The sequence below is a fragment of the Solenopsis invicta genome, chromosome 5 (genome assembly GCF_016802725.1).
Source record: "Solenopsis invicta isolate M01_SB chromosome 5, UNIL_Sinv_3.0, whole genome shotgun sequence".
NCBI classification, from domain to species: domain Eukaryota; kingdom Metazoa; phylum Arthropoda; class Insecta; order Hymenoptera; family Formicidae; genus Solenopsis; species Solenopsis invicta.
In genome coordinates, this window is record NC_052668.1 from 501,614 (window position 1) to 518,466 (window position 16,853).

A 16,853-nucleotide genomic window follows, 5' to 3' on the forward strand; every position below is an offset into this window, starting at 1 on the left:
GAGTGCCAGGTCCCTTAGCATTGTCCAAATTCACGATACCGCTCTCGTTTCTATATACTCTATCTGTTGGTAAGGTGGTAGGCATGAAAACACCTCTGAAATATGGAATGCGCATACAATTTGCCAGTTGTTGCAGTTGTACGTTGGTAGTCGCACCCTTTGGCATTTTTAATGCTTCTTTTTTGACGTTTTTTTTTTTCCCGAGATTCCTTGTTCGTGCTTGTATGGAGCAAGATAAACTCCACCACCTTCTATGACACGATTATGGCGTTTCAGTTCTTCCAGTTGACGCTGTGCCGCTTTATTATCGTTAACCACTTTTGCGATTCCCGCCGCTCCACCAGCAACTGAACCAAGAACTCCCAACAACGGTAGAATTGGTAGGAAACCACCGCGTTTCGCCACCGGAAGTATTCGTTTTTTCGTCGTTGCCTTCTTTTTCTTCTTCATTTTTTTTTTCAAACCCATGCCGAGTTTTGTCTTAGCCTTCATAGCTGCCCAAACGGTTGCAGCAGCAGCTCTCTCCCCGAGAGTCGAATCTTTTGCAGTAATGCGTTTTCGCGCTTTTGTTGCGAGTATATCGTCGGCCACGTGTCGTTTAGCGAGATCTTTGCTTTGCGAATAGGCTATATCGTGCTCACAACACGCCGCGTCCAACGGATTAATGCCTCGGTCGCCTCTAGTCAATCGCTTTTCTAAATGCGTTCCCGGACCGCAAAACTGATATCCGGGGATATGCAATTCGAAAGGAAGTGCATTTATCGCGCTGTTCAATAAGCCACAACCCTTACGTTTCTTCGACATTCAACACAATTTTTTTATCAATCGTTAAACTGAGTCTGTAGCAGTTATCCAACACAAAACATTTTGTATACTAAGCTCTTTCGCTCAACGCGCTTCTATAAATAGGCCAGCTTTCGGTATCGTTTTTCATTTTCTTTTTTATCGTTATAGAGAGAGAGAGTGTAAGAGAGAGAACAAATATGCGGTTCGTGCGACAGTTGCAGGTGATTGAAGTGATAAATTTTGATGATAAAATACAGTTAATGTCTGAGAAAAAGATGCGTAAGCATGGAAACATGTTACCGATTTCTATACGCGGTATCATCTGTGGTCCATCAAACTGTGGCAAGACAAACGTGTTGATAAGCTTAATGGAAAGTCCACATGGTGTGCGCTTCGAGAACGTGTATGTGTACTCAAAATCACTGCAACAACCAAAATATCAATACTTGGAGAACTTATTGACACCGATAGATGAAATTGGTTATTTTACATTTTCCAACAACAACGACGTCGTTCCACCGAACGAGGCGCTTCCAAATTCCATTTTTATCTTTGATGACGTGGCATGTGACAAGCAAGATGTTATAAAAGAGTACTTTGCAATGGGTCGTCACATGGATGTTGACAGCTTCTATCTCTGTCAGACGTATGCAAAGATACCGGAACATCTTATACGTGACAATGCGAATTTGTTAATCTTATTCAAACAAGATGGTACCAACCTCAAACATGTATACAACGATCATGTAAACACCGACATGTCGTACGAAGATTTTTGTGAATTGTGTAGTACTTGTTGGCAACAAAAGTATGGATTCCTAGTAATAGACAAGGATAGTGCGCTTAACAACGGGCGATACAGAAAAGGATTTAACGATTATGCGGTACCGTAACGTGGTTAGTTGTTGACGATACGTTAAGTAAGCAACGTTTCTCTTCCAACATGAACAACAACAACAGTATCGAGGATCGTGAGAGAATAGCAAAGCAGATTGCAAAAACGAGCGATTTGATTCGTAAAAAATATCATGCTTTGAAAACTGGTAAAATAGAGGAAGATATAGCGTTGGAGAAACAATTTAAACCCATCGTCGAACCTCTAAAACAGATTGTTGAAAATACTGAGAAATCTCAACCAATTAAGAACAATGTCAATTTTGTTAAAGACACCGAGAACTCTCGGCCGATTAAAAGAAAAGTCATTGATGCTGTGAAAAGAAAAATTAAGAAAGAAGTCAATGTCGTGAAAGATGTTAAGGAAGAAGCTAATGTTGCGAAAAAAATCATTAAAAGAAAACATGAGTTTAGCGGTAATAGTGATAGATTGTTTGAATTAACACCACCACCAAGAAAGCAACGCAAGATACAATTGAATGATGACTATGGCGACGACAAGGACACCTTGGATTCATCAACGTTTAGTTTTGAACCAACGTTTGAATCTACACCGATAAAACCGCAAAACCCACCACTACTACCATTCATACCGGAGGAAGAAGATGTCAAAATGAAATCTACATTTGAAACGTCTGTCAGAGAGGCTTTGCAACTACCAGAAGAGCGTGATGTGTTGTATAGTCAGCTGGGACCATTGGGACGAAAGTACGTGGACCTGCTCTTTGCTAACGACAAACAAAACGAGGTTGATTATGTGTACGGTGTATTTTTCGGGAAAGATGGTATGAGGCTCGGAGACAAACGATTTGACATCAACAAAGATGACAAATTAATCATAGGTAAAGTAAAGTACAATGGTACACCAGGATTATACGAGTTGATTTTCAACAGACTTCCCGATAAAGCTATTATTACCGAGGATGACAAACAAACGTATAAAAATATACTGTTAAAAACGAATGCTCATAGACGTAGTTGGAGCGCCGATAATCCCATCATAGGTAACAAGGAATACAAATATAAGCAAATCATCGCTCCGCTTATGGGTACAAAAAAGGGTAAAGGCGTGATATCATCCACCATGAGGTTGACTGATAACAAGATCGATTACGTTCATTGGGACGATCCTAACGAACTAGTGGACCGCCTTCGATTGCTCGACGCTTCTCGTCGAGCTGGCAACAACGCTCATGATAATGAGATTCTGTCAATAATCGAAGAACTTTGCGAGGTCGTCCTTATTATAAATTAAAACCGCACGATACAAAATCATTTAGTCAACGTCGAAATGCCAATAAACAAGTTTGGAATATCACTCGGAAAAAGTGGAGCGGAGCCATACTACCAATGGAATGGATCACTCAGAAATTACGTGCGTGACAATGCTCTTTGCGTGGTCGCAACCGACTTTGATGCAAGATCGCGCAAGATTCGACGTGTAGCTCTACCTGTGGACGATGATGATGCTGCAAACAAACGATACGTGCAACAAAGCATACAAATTTTGATAAATCGACAGGAAGAATTCGAGAAGAGGATGATAGAGTTCCAAAATAACATACAAACTGCGCTACATAAGCCTGAAATAATGACGCTTTTTTCTGATAAGACAAAATAGAAGAGAGAGTAAACATCATATTTCTGCGTCATTCGTGTGTCATACATCGTGATCAAACATGTCTAAGAAGAAAAGTTCCGAGAAACAACGGCTGGTGGAAGAACTGCATGCCCCTGCAAGAAAAAATTTCCCGCGAAGACATGTCATAGTTTACGGATACGATGATCTGTGGCAGGCAGATGTGGTCGAGATGCGTCCTTATACGCGATTTAACAAAGGTTACCACTACATTCTCACCGTTATCGATGTGCTGAGCAAGTATGCATGGGCCGTGCCGTTGAAAACTAAGAGTGGAACTGAGATGGCTACAGCGATAGCAAAGATAATTCGAGGCGATGGAAGATGTCCAAAAAATTTGCAAACCGACATGGGAAAAGAATTTTACAACGTAAATGTGCAAGAACTTTTGAAAAAGCATGACATTAATCACTATTCTACATACTCTGTAATGAAGGCGTCGGTGGTTGAACGGTTCAACCGTACGTTGAAGAACAATATGTGGAAACAGTTTACACTCAATGGAAGCTATAAATGGATCGATTTGTTGCCACGTCTTTTATCGGAGTACAATATGAGAAAGCATCGAACTATTGGTATGCGACCCATCGATGTTACTCCCACAAATGCTGAAAAACTCTTAACCACGGTGTACAACCACCCTAAGATTGCCAAATCAGCGCGATTCAAAGTGGGTGATTCGGTACGTGTGAGTAAATTCAAAACAACTTTTGAGAAAGGTTACACACCAAATTGGACGACGGAGGTGTTTAGAATCATCAAAGTGCAGAAAACAAATCCTGTGACGTATCTCCTGGAAGACTACCGTGGAAAACCTGTTGCCGGAGGATTCTACGAATACGAGTTGCATCGTGTCGCTAATCCTGATGTGTATCTTGTTGAAAAAGTGTTGCGCAAAAGTGGAAATGAGGTTTATGTGAAATGGCTGGGATTCGATGAATCACATAATTCTTGGATACATAAGGATAGTGTGTTGTAAATAAATTATATATAAACATATTATTACATTATAAAGCATTTTGTGCTTACATTTATTAAAATATATAATGATATAAAATACAAAATGAGTTGCTTATTTCTAAAACATGTTATAAAAAAAATGTTTTATTTATAATATTTGCAATATTTACAAAAATTAGTGTTTTATTTGTAATGTTCGCAATATATACATACATATTAAAAAAAAAAAAAAATTTAGTATTTTATTTATAATGTTTGCAATATATACACATTATACAAATTAAGTGTTTTATTGAGGTATTTTATAATGCCCCCATGGGAGAGTGTTAGTAGAACCGGGTACAATATATCGCTTATCGTCGTATGGACTTAGAGCAATCTTAGTTTCAAGCACGGTATATACTTCATGTAATTTAGATCTTATGCATGACTGTTGTCGCGTCATTTCAATTTCATCCTGCAAGCATCGCGTATAATCATTGAAAGTTATCGATTTTGCTACAACGTTACTCTTAACTCCCTTGACTTTCTTTGTATCTTTTTTACCATCAACGCGCAAGGCATACATCTTTGCTCTAAGCCCTATGAATTCAGTCATAATCAGACCGTTATTTTCATCTTTCATTAGCCCTGGCACTTTTATTAGCGAGCGGAATACCATACACATTATCAACTGCGTAATCGCTCGTGTCGAATTTATTAATATCACGCTTCATAATTTCATATACGTCATCACATTCAATGTTATATATTAAACTATCCGTATCGGTATACATAATTTTACATTTCTCGCGAAACAATGGTGCCATGTATTCATGATGAAATTCATACAAGCATGTCTTGGATATGTCGAGTATACACATACCCACATAAATTGGCTTGTTGAACTTCACCTCGAGTTTACGCAATTCGATCGCGACCAGATTCTCCGAAAAGACGCTACGACTGTGAAAATTCGGTTTCGCAATCATTGCCTCCGCACCGTACCGTCCATCCCATTTAGTTAATAATTTTACATTGACGTGGTTACGCACATTCTCCTTAGTTTTACCGAATACCGCATTATTCATTAATTTATACAAATTTTTCTCAAATTCATTATTTGCACGAGTTCTAAAATCTGTATTTAGCTGAATGTAATTACGAAGCCATGGAGATTGCGCAAATTGTAGTACGCGGTGAATTTTTGTTACACGAAGACCGTGGCGCGTGCACTGCTGCAAGTTGCGGTAATGGATGACATAACGTTTTTTGTCATAAACCGTCGCTAGAAGTTTATCCTGCCGCTTTCCGGGCGGCTTATCGCGCGTCGGACAGAACGGTAGATCGGCGTGCATGTCGTGGAGATGTTGCGGATACTCCAAGTCCACCTCGAGAATATAACCCATAGGCGAATCCGGAGCGATTGCGCTCGCGTCAAAGTTCTCAGCGTCTTTGATCCATCGAAATTCACCGTAGGGCAATGGTTGACACATTGCCCAACCATACAAATTATTAACATCATAGTACATTAGATACGACGACGGTTTCGATAGGTCATACGAACACATGTACTTGTTATTGGCCTGTGCGTATCTATTAGAACATTGACTTAGACCACCACGTATACCGCGCTCGATAAATAATACCATATCAATGTCCGTCAGTAGTTCAAATTTTATTTGTGTATATTTCAACATTGCATCCCACGTATAACCGGGCAATGTGTAATAATATGCGGGATCGAGTCCGTAACTGATAACGCAACTGTCGCGAAAGTTCTCAAAAATATCGGCCAATAACAATACATCGGTTTTCAAATATAAATCGCTATAGTCTCCGAGCGTTTGGATGGAGAACCGTTGCCACACGTTAACGGCGTGTGCATAATCGTTTTCCGACACCGTTTCGCCTGTTAATGTACTGAAAAATGAATCGCGCGGTGGTAACTCGGTCTCCTCTAATTTTTCCAAACAATCAACGTATTCATATGGGAAGACGCCTTTTCGCGTTAGCAAATCAAAATTCGCTGTATCGGATAAATTATAATATTCACGTTGCATTATCCGTAGTTTATTTTTGTTTAGAAATGATGCTAATTTATCAATACTAGAAGCGAGAAATTTGTATGAATCAATAAATCTTAATTTTATGCCTGTCTTATTTTTTTTATTCTCGGTGCTTTTAAAATGTTTAGTAAAAGAAATATATTTTTCCTTTGTTATAGGCAGCAAATCGATCCCGCCTTCGAACACGGTAGCAATTTCTTTAATAATAAAATGAGCATCGTAACCAGCTAAATTGTGAAAAACTACGGGAATGCAATGTGAATTTTTATAATTTAAGTTACAGTTTGAATGGGCAGGGCCACGTTAACGACCGGTAAGGTGACACTGATCGCGTACCCACGTGTCGTTCAGCGTAAACGGTTTTTCGCAAACATGACAGTGCGTGGTGCTGTTATGTTTTGCCCAATCGTCTCGTGTTAATTCCATGGGGACATTAGTCGTAAAAATATTATTTACATTATGTGCTAAGTTTTTTAATTCATTAATGAACCATGGAACGCAATCATTACCACGACGAAACCGATAAAATGATAACGCATCGTCATACGAGCATTTCACGTAATATGCTACACTGAATACCTCATGATGCTGATACGATGCCTCTCTATCTGGATCCATCTTACGCAGAACACACTCCAAATCCGCGTACACGATGAATGGTAGGCGCTCCTTGTTGCGATAGTTACTAAATTCAAGCCACTTGTCCTCCTCGTTCGGCAGTTTCGAATGGCGCAGTCATTCATTTTTTTGCAGTCCACTGTGTGAGCCTCCAATTTTTCACAGGAACTAAAGTAGTGCAGACATCTGTGAAAAAAATAAAGAAACAATTTTTAAATACTTTTAAAATATTTTTTTATACACAAAAAATATGCGTTTCTTCTTATGATTATACTTACCGATTGCAAATGTATTTTTTATGCTGTTTCTTGCTTAATTGTGAGCCCACGAGGCGTGACAGATTTTTGATCCACGCATAGTGGCCAAGATTATCGTTTCGTGGATCTTGTACGTACAGCAAGTTGATATGCCTCTCTTTCTTGTCGCTGGTGAGCCGTATCGGAAGAACGCTTAAACTCTTTCCTTCTTTTTCGACACTGTACACGTTGATCGAGACACTGTTCAGACGTTCAAATTTTGCAATGTCTTTTAGCGCCACTGGAAACTCTATACCGTTGAAGTGAAGTACTGTGGCGTAATGTGTATAAGAAGATGTTTGGTCCGTATGACGTTCGACTGGATGCAGAGCAGCCACGACTGACCACGCAAAACACGCATTGTCTTTAGATTTCACGTTGATCACTGCTCGTTTCAGCATTATTTCACGTGGTAATGTGATGTTACACCCCGCGTGCAAGGGATTATGTTTGTTAATGTTCACCGTCAAATTTAAGATTCGCAACAATTTCCATCCGCTATCACGTTCCTGGAACTCATCGATCATCGCTAACGTGACTTCAATGACGCGTTGCTCGTACCACTCGTGTAGATTTGAAGTGTGATAAAGTTCACAGTTTTTAGTGGCAACATTTTTATTGTCACGTTCACCACAAATGTTCGTAAACTCACCATTGAACACGGTGTTCACTTTTACACTATTATGTTCTCGTATAGCATCCCCAACTCGCTTGATCACAATTTCCCGCGCATCTTCAAAAAACTGGCGCGGTTCAATGTGTTTAGAATTAATTACCGCACCGGTCAGAACACGATTCTTAAACGCGGTATCAATTTCTCGCCAAACGAGTCTTTCCGCGTTATCACTAGTGCCCGCGTAATCACCACCAACATGCACAAAACGTCTCTCTAACAGAGTCTTTTCACCCGCGAGTCGCGCGATCCTTGCTACCACAAATTGTCTATATCCAACGGTGAGCCGAGGACGCTTAGCGCGACTAAGTTCTTCGAGCTGCTCGATGCACTCTTCACATCGTTGCAGCCACGCGAAACACTGCACCAAGGTAGTAATAGCACGGCACTGCTCCAATAATTGAAGTTCCATTTGTTCGAGATGCTCCATTTTTGAATAAATCGGAGAAAAAAAAACACAAAAAAAAATAAACACTGATAAATATATAATTTTTAAATAGTTCAATTTGTACAAATGTAGCACAAATTACATGGCATAATTTGGTACAACGGAGTGTCACATTCTGTACAATATCTCTTGTGAATATCTGCAACTTTGCGAATCCTGTGTCTACGAACAGCACAGGCACCTTCAAATTCTGCACGCAAACTTACTACACATTTGGAGCAGTATTTATGATGTGGGTAGTCTCTCTCGATGAAAAAAATATATATCACGCACATTTTTTTAGAGTCATCAAAGGTGTTTATCTCTGTCTGTTTGAAATCTTGAAACTTTCCTCCTTGAAGCTGTTTGTCAAACGTTTCTTCATCAGTATCACTTTCATAATTGGAATCGTTAGAAAGAACGTGGTCGAAATCTTCTTCTTCTTCTTCTACTTCAAAATCTTCGTCAAAATCTTCATCAAAATCATCAAAATTATCCATTAATTCATCTTCTATTTCCTCTTACAGCACTATATTTTCTTCTTGTTCCATCTTCGTGAGAAAAAAAGAAAAACTAACATTTGAAATCTTCTTCTTATAGAACTTCTCACAAAACTTCTTACTGATCTTCTGATGAAACTTCTTGCTGAATTTTTCATTAAACTTTCAACTCAAAACTGACCGAGAGTAACTCATACTTCTCGGTTTTATACTGAGTTAGGACAATTAAAGTACACATTTTTGAAAAAATGTATGACTCATCTTGACGTTGTCAAGATAAAATAAGTTCAATGTTTTTCAGAAAGATAACATTCGACATGGAACAAATCTTTTTCAGCTTTTATTAATTTTAAGAGATAGTCATATATCATTATAATTTTATGTTTTATAGTAGGGCCTGCATAGAAAAGTAACCCATAAAAATAAGTTATGTTAATCTGAGCTGATTTCTTATCTCAAGATAAAATGATATAATACAATATTATTTTAAAAACCATTGCAATAGTATTATCTTGCATTTTACAATTTTATCAAAATTTTCTTTTAAAAGCAGATATTCACATGCCATTTCATGTTTTGTGGGGGTCTGCATTGAAAAGCACCCCATAAAGATAAATCATATCAATTTTAAAAAGAGCTGATTTCTTATCTGAAGATAAAATGGTACAATAGATTTTCCATTATTTTTTCTTCCTATGACTAAGTTGAATAAAACTTCTTTGGAGATTTTCTTTTCAATAAGTAATATCTATGAGAAATTTCTACGTTTGAATGATATCACTTTAAGAATTTTCCAGAATGTACGATGTGATATTGCTAGCTCTATAAATTAGGAATACTGAGACTACAGCGAAGATGAGAATAGATTGTTTTGCTGTTCCCTACATGGTAGATACAATTATCATACATTTATAGACATATCAAATTATAATAGTAACTGTGATCATGATACAATCTCAAAGCTTTATACACGCAACCATGTGATTCATGGCAAGCTTTCTGACATAATGAAACTTCATCAGTGGACCTTCATTATGATAATCTGTACTAAATACGAAGAAATGTCGTAAAAAATTTATTTTATTAAATATATGGAGGGGATTACAAAGTAGAAGAGGGGATTATAAAATAAAGGAGGGGATTATATAATAAAAAGGAAGCAAGAAAAACTCTACCGCATCAGTCGCTCAGTGAACAGTTGAAAACTTTCAGAAAAAAATATATACGAGAAGAAGATGGACTACTACGTGCCGCTTCAACAGGACGAAATGTGTGAAAAAGTGTAAGTATTTATAATTTTTATACATTTTTTATATTTTGTTTTCGTTTTTGCAACTAACTTATCCATATTTTTTTATTTACAGAACATTGCCACGGTATACGCCTCACATTTTGGGGAGGAGATTGGCATTGACGTCCACAGCGTATAAATATCTCGACATTAGAATCAGCGTAGGACCAACATCGTTTGTGGAGATACTTATTGGTGACAATCGAGGCAATCAAATAATTCTGGCTCATGCAACGTGGACAGCACTGTTCCAGAAACGTGCGGACATTGAACGACTCGTGCAGTCGACTTCTCCTTCCTCAGCATTATCGATTCAAGATCTTATTGTACAACTCATTAAACTGCGTAATGAAAATATTGTTAAATTAACATTACGCGATACTTGCATGTATTTGAAACCAAAAACTGTACTTTTTCTGTTTGAGCTCGAACAATGCGTCGAGCATATATATTACTCTTTATATCAATATACATATACAGTGAGCGAAAAATATAAACATTTTGTAACCCTTTTACGCCAAAATTATGTTAATAATAAATGCGATGCGGCAAAACTCTTGCGAGAAAAATATGATAAAACTTCGCTTTTAGAATGTGAAATGTTAGCTTACGCTTTAGATAATATTGTACATGATGCATTACATGACAAATAAATAAGAAAAAAATTGAAATATTGTAACGATGTCTTCAATATTATCTTTCCTATTCAACTATTGTCCCTTAAAAGATAAAGCATTAGTCACACCATATTCAAGCGAGAACAATGTGTGCGGGCGAGAGAAAAAGAAAACCATGTACAATAGCTGTAACGTGTGCGAGTGAGAACGCGCAGGGGAAAGGGAGAGAGAGAGTGATACGTTTATTCCCAAATTATGTTATTTACTAAACTAATTTTTTAATAAATTAATATAAAATTTATATTAAATTGATATTAGGTTAATATTAACCTAATATAAACATAATAAAAATTTATATTAATTTATTAAAAATTAGTTTAGCAAATAACAATTTGGAAAAAAAAATTATTTTAATTATTAGTTTGATATAAAAAATTATTTTAATTAATAATCGAAAATAAAAATTATTTTAATTAATAGTTTGATATAAAATTAATATAAATTTAATGCGAGCGAGAACGCGCAGGGGAAAGGGAGAGAGAGAGTGATACGTTTATTCCCAAATTATGTTATTTACTAAACTAATTTTTTAATAAATTAATATAAAATTTATATTAAATTGATATTAGGTTAATATTAACCTAATATAAACATAATAAAAATTTATATTAATTTATTAAAAATTAGTTTAATAAATAACAATTTGGAAAAAAATTATTTTAATTATTAGTTTGATATAAAAAATTATTTTAAATACTAATCTGATATAAAAATTATTTTAATTATTAGTTTGATATAAAATTAATATAAATATAATTAATTTAATTAATAGTTTGATATAAAATTAATATAAATTTAATTAATTTAATTAATAAGGGGGGGGCTCCCTTCCCCATCCCACTCTTCCTCCCGTGTCACGTGACTTCCCCCACCCCAAATTGGGTTAGAACCGGCCCCTTATATCTACTGGTATAACTAGCTCACTCAAAAACTATGTAACGCTGTCATCCGACAAAAGCGTGATTTTGCGAAATGCTGGCTGGGAAGAACAGTTGACTACCGCTGATGGCTACTTCAACTTTTGCATTCCGCTTTACGTGCTGTTGGGATTCTGCGAGGATTACCGTCGAGTAGTGATCAACGCTCGTCACGAATTGATCTTGATACGAGCGCGCAACGATAACAATTGCCTAAAGGGCAATTCAGCGGTAGAGCCTGTGATAGAATTGTTTAAGATTCAGTGGCGAATGCCGCACGTAATACTGAATGAAATAAATAAACTTTCGATGCTGCGCACATTGGAGAGCGGACGATACCTCAGCATGGCTTTCCGCTCGTGGATCGCTTTCGCGGATCTTTACGAGTATCCGCTTTTGCAACGTACGACCAAGCACTCGTGGGCTATCAAGACCGCTACTCAACTCGAGAAGCCGCGATATGTCATCTTTGCTCTGCAAACCGGTCGAAAAAACGTCATGTCCGAGGACACGAGCCGATTCGACCATTGCAATTTAATCAACGTGAAACTGTACTTGAACTCTGATAGTTATCCTTATGAAGATATGAATTTAGATATTAGTAAAAATAGATGGGCTATTCTGTACGACATGTATGCACGTTTCTGCAAAACTTATCTCGGATACGAGTATCTCGAGCCGAATCTCACAGTGACAAATTTTATACGTCACGGTCCTTTCATAATAATAGATTGTAGTCGGCAAGTTGAATCAATCAAGAGCGCAACCGTGACATGCGATTGGAATTTGAGACAAAGGATAACGTACCAGAAAATACTAGTGCCTATTGCTTGATAATGCACGATCGCGTGATTCAGTACAACCCGTTAACAAACATTGTGCGCAAAATCACTTAATTCCACGCATATATATTATACGCTACATCGACGTAGACCACAGTCTTCGTTTCGACCGCGACATGTCCGTGCCGACGTTCGTGGATCTGCAAGGTTTCCCCCTTGGACGATTGAGAGGTTTCGTCGTAAAAGAATTTGCTGCTCTTAGAGGGGGAAACGTTCTCGCGCATTATATCTTTGACAGCCCCCAGCCATGGGATTGGCTGATGAAATCCGAAAGATCTTGCGCCTCCTGGCTCACTGCCATGCATCATGGGCTAAGATGGGGCACCGACGGGTTCCGTACCGGAAAGCGAGACAAGTGATTACAACTGCAGTATTGGGTACTGAAAATTTTGACTACAAGGAGATTGTATACGTCAAAGGACATGAGAAACGAGAATGGCTGGGAGAATTGATTCTGGACAGTCGGCGAGAATACGCATACATCGAGAGCCTGGATGTGGATTACGAAGACGTGGATAATCTGAATAATCTAGATGATGCTAATACTTTTCAATGTGGGCAACACCGTACGAATAAACATTGTGCTTTACAAAATGTATTCAAACTTTACAATTGGTGGACACAATTGCATAAATAAACATATGTAATATACGAGATACAGTTTTTCTTTAACCCCTCCATTACATCTACGTTTCTCCAAGGTTTTTTTCATGTTTCTCACGTTTAGTTTAATGTTTTTCATGTTTAGTTTAACGTTATTTCATGTTTTTTTCACGTTTAGTTTAACGTTTTTCATGTTTAGATTAACGTTTTTTTCATATTTCACGTTTCACGTACGTCACGTTTCATGTACGTCATGTTTCACGTTTCATGTACGTAACGTTTCACGTTTCATGTTTCTCACGTTTAGTTTAACGTTTTTCATGTTTAGTTTAACGTTATTTCATGTTTTTTCACGTTTAGTTTAACGTTTTTCATGTTTAGATTAACGTTTTTTTCATATTTCACGTTTCATGTATGTCATGTTTCATGTATGTTATGTTTTACGTTTCATGTACGTCATGTTTCATGTATGTCATATTTCACGTTTCATGTACGTCATGTTTCACGTTTCATGTACGTCACGTTTCATGTACGTCATGTTTCACGTTTCATGTACGTAACGTTTCACGTTTCATGTTTCTCACGTTTAGTTTAACGTTTTTTTCATGTTTAGTTTAACGTTATTTCATGTTTTTTCACGTTTAGTTTAACGTTTTTCATGTTTTTTCACGTTTAGTTTAACGTTTTTCATGTTTAGATTAACGTTTTTTTCATGTTTCACGTTTCATGTACGTCATGTTTCATGTATGTCATGTTTTACGTTTCATGTACGTCATGTTTCATGTATGTCATATTTCACGTTTCATGTACAACGTTGCCAGACCGCGAAAACGTGTCGTGACACGTTCGAGCGATAACGATGATGATGAAATTGTTTGATAGAGGGGAAAAGTATCCCCCACTCCTTTACAATTGCAGAAGCATAAACGTGTCGTGACATGTGAAAGCGATAACGACGACAATGATGAAATTGTTGAAAGAGGGGGGGAAGCCTCCCCTCTCCTTAAAAGTGCAGAAGCATTAATCTTCAAATAAACATCATAATTTCTTGCAACATCAGTATTGCATCAGAGGTTCGAACGAACGAACGATTCGCAATGTACTTTGCCGAGGGAGGTAACACATTGTACAGTGGTGAAGTGAAGAAGGAATGCAATGGGTAAGTTTTGATATTCTAATAGCGTTTATGCAACGTTGTGTGATAAACTTTTGATTTTCTTTTACAGCATTTCGACGGAGCGTCGTACAGCGCGCTTATTGAGCAGACGTTACGCTTTGACAGCTACGAGTTACAAGTATTTGGAGATTGGAATTAACGTCGGTCCACCGAGTTACGTGGAGATTGCCATAGGTGATCATCAAGGACGAGAATTGATACTGTCTGTCGAAACGTGGAAAGGTCTCTACGAGCAACGATGGAATATTTCCAAATTAATTCGGAATGACTACAAGGACAATTTTATAAGCGTCGGACCCTTAACAATCAAAGTTAGTGTGATGAATGATGTTAGGCTCACACGTCTCGAATCTTCTAACGTGTATGTGACAGTGATTGAATCCACGTTACACCGTATGTTCAGTTTGTACGAGTGTATCAACGTAATGTTCGAGCGCTTAGTTAGAATCGTTGATACAGTCGATGTTAAGTACACACAATTCTTAAACATCGCGTCCAATGTAATGAATCAAGAAAAAGCGATACGCGAGAGCAATATCTTCGATATGCGTCAACTCGTCGATTGTGAGCTGTTAGCTTTATTTTTTACTGCATAAACAATGTATTCAAAACAGACAATAAATTGTTTATTATTAAATTTAAATTGCAACCTTTTTTTTATTTTTCCTCTTCCAAAAAAATCCACAGTTATACATTAGTATCAATACCACGATATTTAGTTTTTGAAATATTTTAAAAAGAATGTGCGAAGATACGAGAGTAAAGTCAGGCTAAAAAAGATGCGAGTATATGAGAGTAAAGTCAGGCTAAAAAAACGTGTGTTTCAAATGCTCAGTCGTAAGCTAAAAAGATGCGAGTATATGAGAGTAAAGTCAGGCTAAAAAAACATGTGTTTCAAATGCTTAGTCGTAGGCTAAAAAGATGCGAGTATACGAGAGTAAAGTCATGTCTTAGCGATGGAGAATGCTCTAGCTCTTTAGTCTCAGTCTAGCTCGCGCGACTGTAACAACACAAAAATGGGTTACGGTCCAAATATTCCCGTGCAAATATCGCTTCCGGAAATAGAATTAGGTTTAGTGCTGCCTGAGCCTCGTCAACCTATAAGTTTCCGGGAGTTGGTAATACGTTTTCGTGAGCTGGGTGCCCGTTACCGTTTCTTTAGGTTGGAAGAACCAGCCGTTCGCCGTCGTGCTGCGGTTGTGCCCATAGACAATTATGTAAATTGGTGGCTCGATGGACCAATTTTCCATGGTGGTCGCGGGAATGGCCGCTTGTTGCCCTTCCCCGGTATGGACTTGCAGCCTATACGCCGAACTCATCTCGATCGCTACAACGCGCTTCTAGGTGGTCGCGGGGGTGGTCGATTAAACATCCCCCGTCTAGACCTGCCCATACGCCCGCCTCGTCATCTACATGATGCTGCCGAAGCTGCTCCTCGTGGTCGGGGGGCAGCTTTATTAGATTTTATGCGACGTGAGAGGGCTCAAGGTCAGGCTGGACCTTCACGAGATCGGGCTCCGGACGAGGAGAAGGAGGAGCAGGAGCAGGAGGAGGACAAGGAGGAGGACAAGGAGGAGCAGGAGGAGGAGAAGGATGAGAGGGTTCAAGATCAATCCGGACCTTCTCAAGATCGGGCTCCGGACGAGGAGGAGGAGGAGGAGGACAAGGAGGAGGACAAGGAGGAGCAGGAGAAGGAGAAGGATGAGAGGGCTCAAGATCAGTCCGGACCTTCTCAAGATCGGGCTCCGGACGAGGAGGAGGAGGAGGAGGACAAGGAGGAGCAGGAGAAGGACAAGGACAAGGACAAGGAAAAACAATAGTGATAGTGGTGGTGGTGGTGGTGCCAGCGGCGGGTGGCGGATCGCCCCAGCGGACCCCGCGTTAGACAGCGCGCATCCCCTCCACGCACGCGGCGGCGGCGGCGGGCCCCGCGGAAATAGCCGCGCACACCCCACAAAATATTCGCCATCGTATCGCTTATCCCCTCGTGATGACAGACATTTCCGATTTTAAAAGTACAGTCACATACACACCTCCTCGCGGTGTGATTTATTATGTTTATGTAAACAGAGTGACAAGTACATGGTCCATTCGCGGTGTGATTTATTATGTTTATGTAAACAGAGTGACAAGTACATGGTCCATTCGCGGTGTGATTTATTATGTTTATGTAAACAGAGTGACAAGTACATGGTCCATGTTTACATTAAATGGTCAGTTGCCTACACGCGGCACATTTCAAAGGTGTCAAATTTATTTAAACATCTGTCAAAAACATGGTCCTCAAATCGTTATCACTGTTTATATAAACATTGATTACGCATAACTACCGGTTAGGTTTACACGTGTGCCTCCGTTTTAAGCCCCCCTCCCCCTCCTCCACCCGGTTTGGTCCACCCGCGGGACCTTATCGCCGGTTAGGTCCCCCCGCGCGACCCGAAATATTCCCCCCCTTCCCCGCACCCCCCTGAGATCCCCGCGTTTGAACCGGCCACTACATTCTAC

At 38.8% G+C, this 16,853-nt stretch overlaps 2 protein-coding genes across 2 annotated transcripts; both read left to right on the plus strand.

Annotated features, from left to right (window-relative positions):
- The first annotated feature begins 9,955 nt into the window (after window positions 1–9,955).
- Window positions 9,956–10,803, plus strand: LOC113006288. Its single transcript, XM_039449909.1, has 2 exons — window positions 9,956–10,123; window positions 10,206–10,803. The coding sequence occupies exons 1-2, from the start codon at window positions 10,077–10,079 to the stop codon at window positions 10,783–10,785; spliced, it is 627 nt and encodes a 208-aa protein (XP_039305843.1). The 5' UTR covers window positions 9,956–10,076; the 3' UTR covers window positions 10,786–10,803.
- A 3,401-nt stretch (window positions 10,804–14,204) lies between these two features.
- Window positions 14,205–14,981, plus strand: LOC120357848. The gene is made up of 2 exons (XM_039449595.1): window positions 14,205–14,330; window positions 14,398–14,981. Exons 1-2 carry the CDS (start codon window positions 14,269–14,271, stop codon window positions 14,942–14,944), a joined length of 609 nt encoding a protein of 202 aa, XP_039305529.1. The 5' UTR covers window positions 14,205–14,268; the 3' UTR covers window positions 14,945–14,981.
- Window positions 14,982–16,853: the final 1,872 nt, after the last annotated feature.

What these genes read in the sequence shown, in the direction of transcription:
- LOC113006288 (XM_039449909.1), top strand. Translation starts at nt 10,077, where the DNA reads ATGGACTACTACGTGCCGCTTCAACAGGACGAAATGTGTGAAAAAGT. An exon ending in GACGAAATGTGTGAAAAAGT is followed by an intron (nt 10,124 to 10,205) that starts GTAAGTATTTAT and finishes TTTTATTTACAG; the next exon opens with AACATTGCCACGGTATACGC.
- LOC120357848 (XM_039449595.1), top strand. Translation starts at nt 14,269, where the DNA reads ATGTACTTTGCCGAGGGAGGTAACACATTGTACAGTGGTGAAGTGAAG. An exon ending in GTGAAGAAGGAATGCAATGG is followed by an intron (nt 14,331 to 14,397) that starts GTAAGTTTTGAT and finishes TTTCTTTTACAG; the next exon opens with CATTTCGACGGAGCGTCGTA.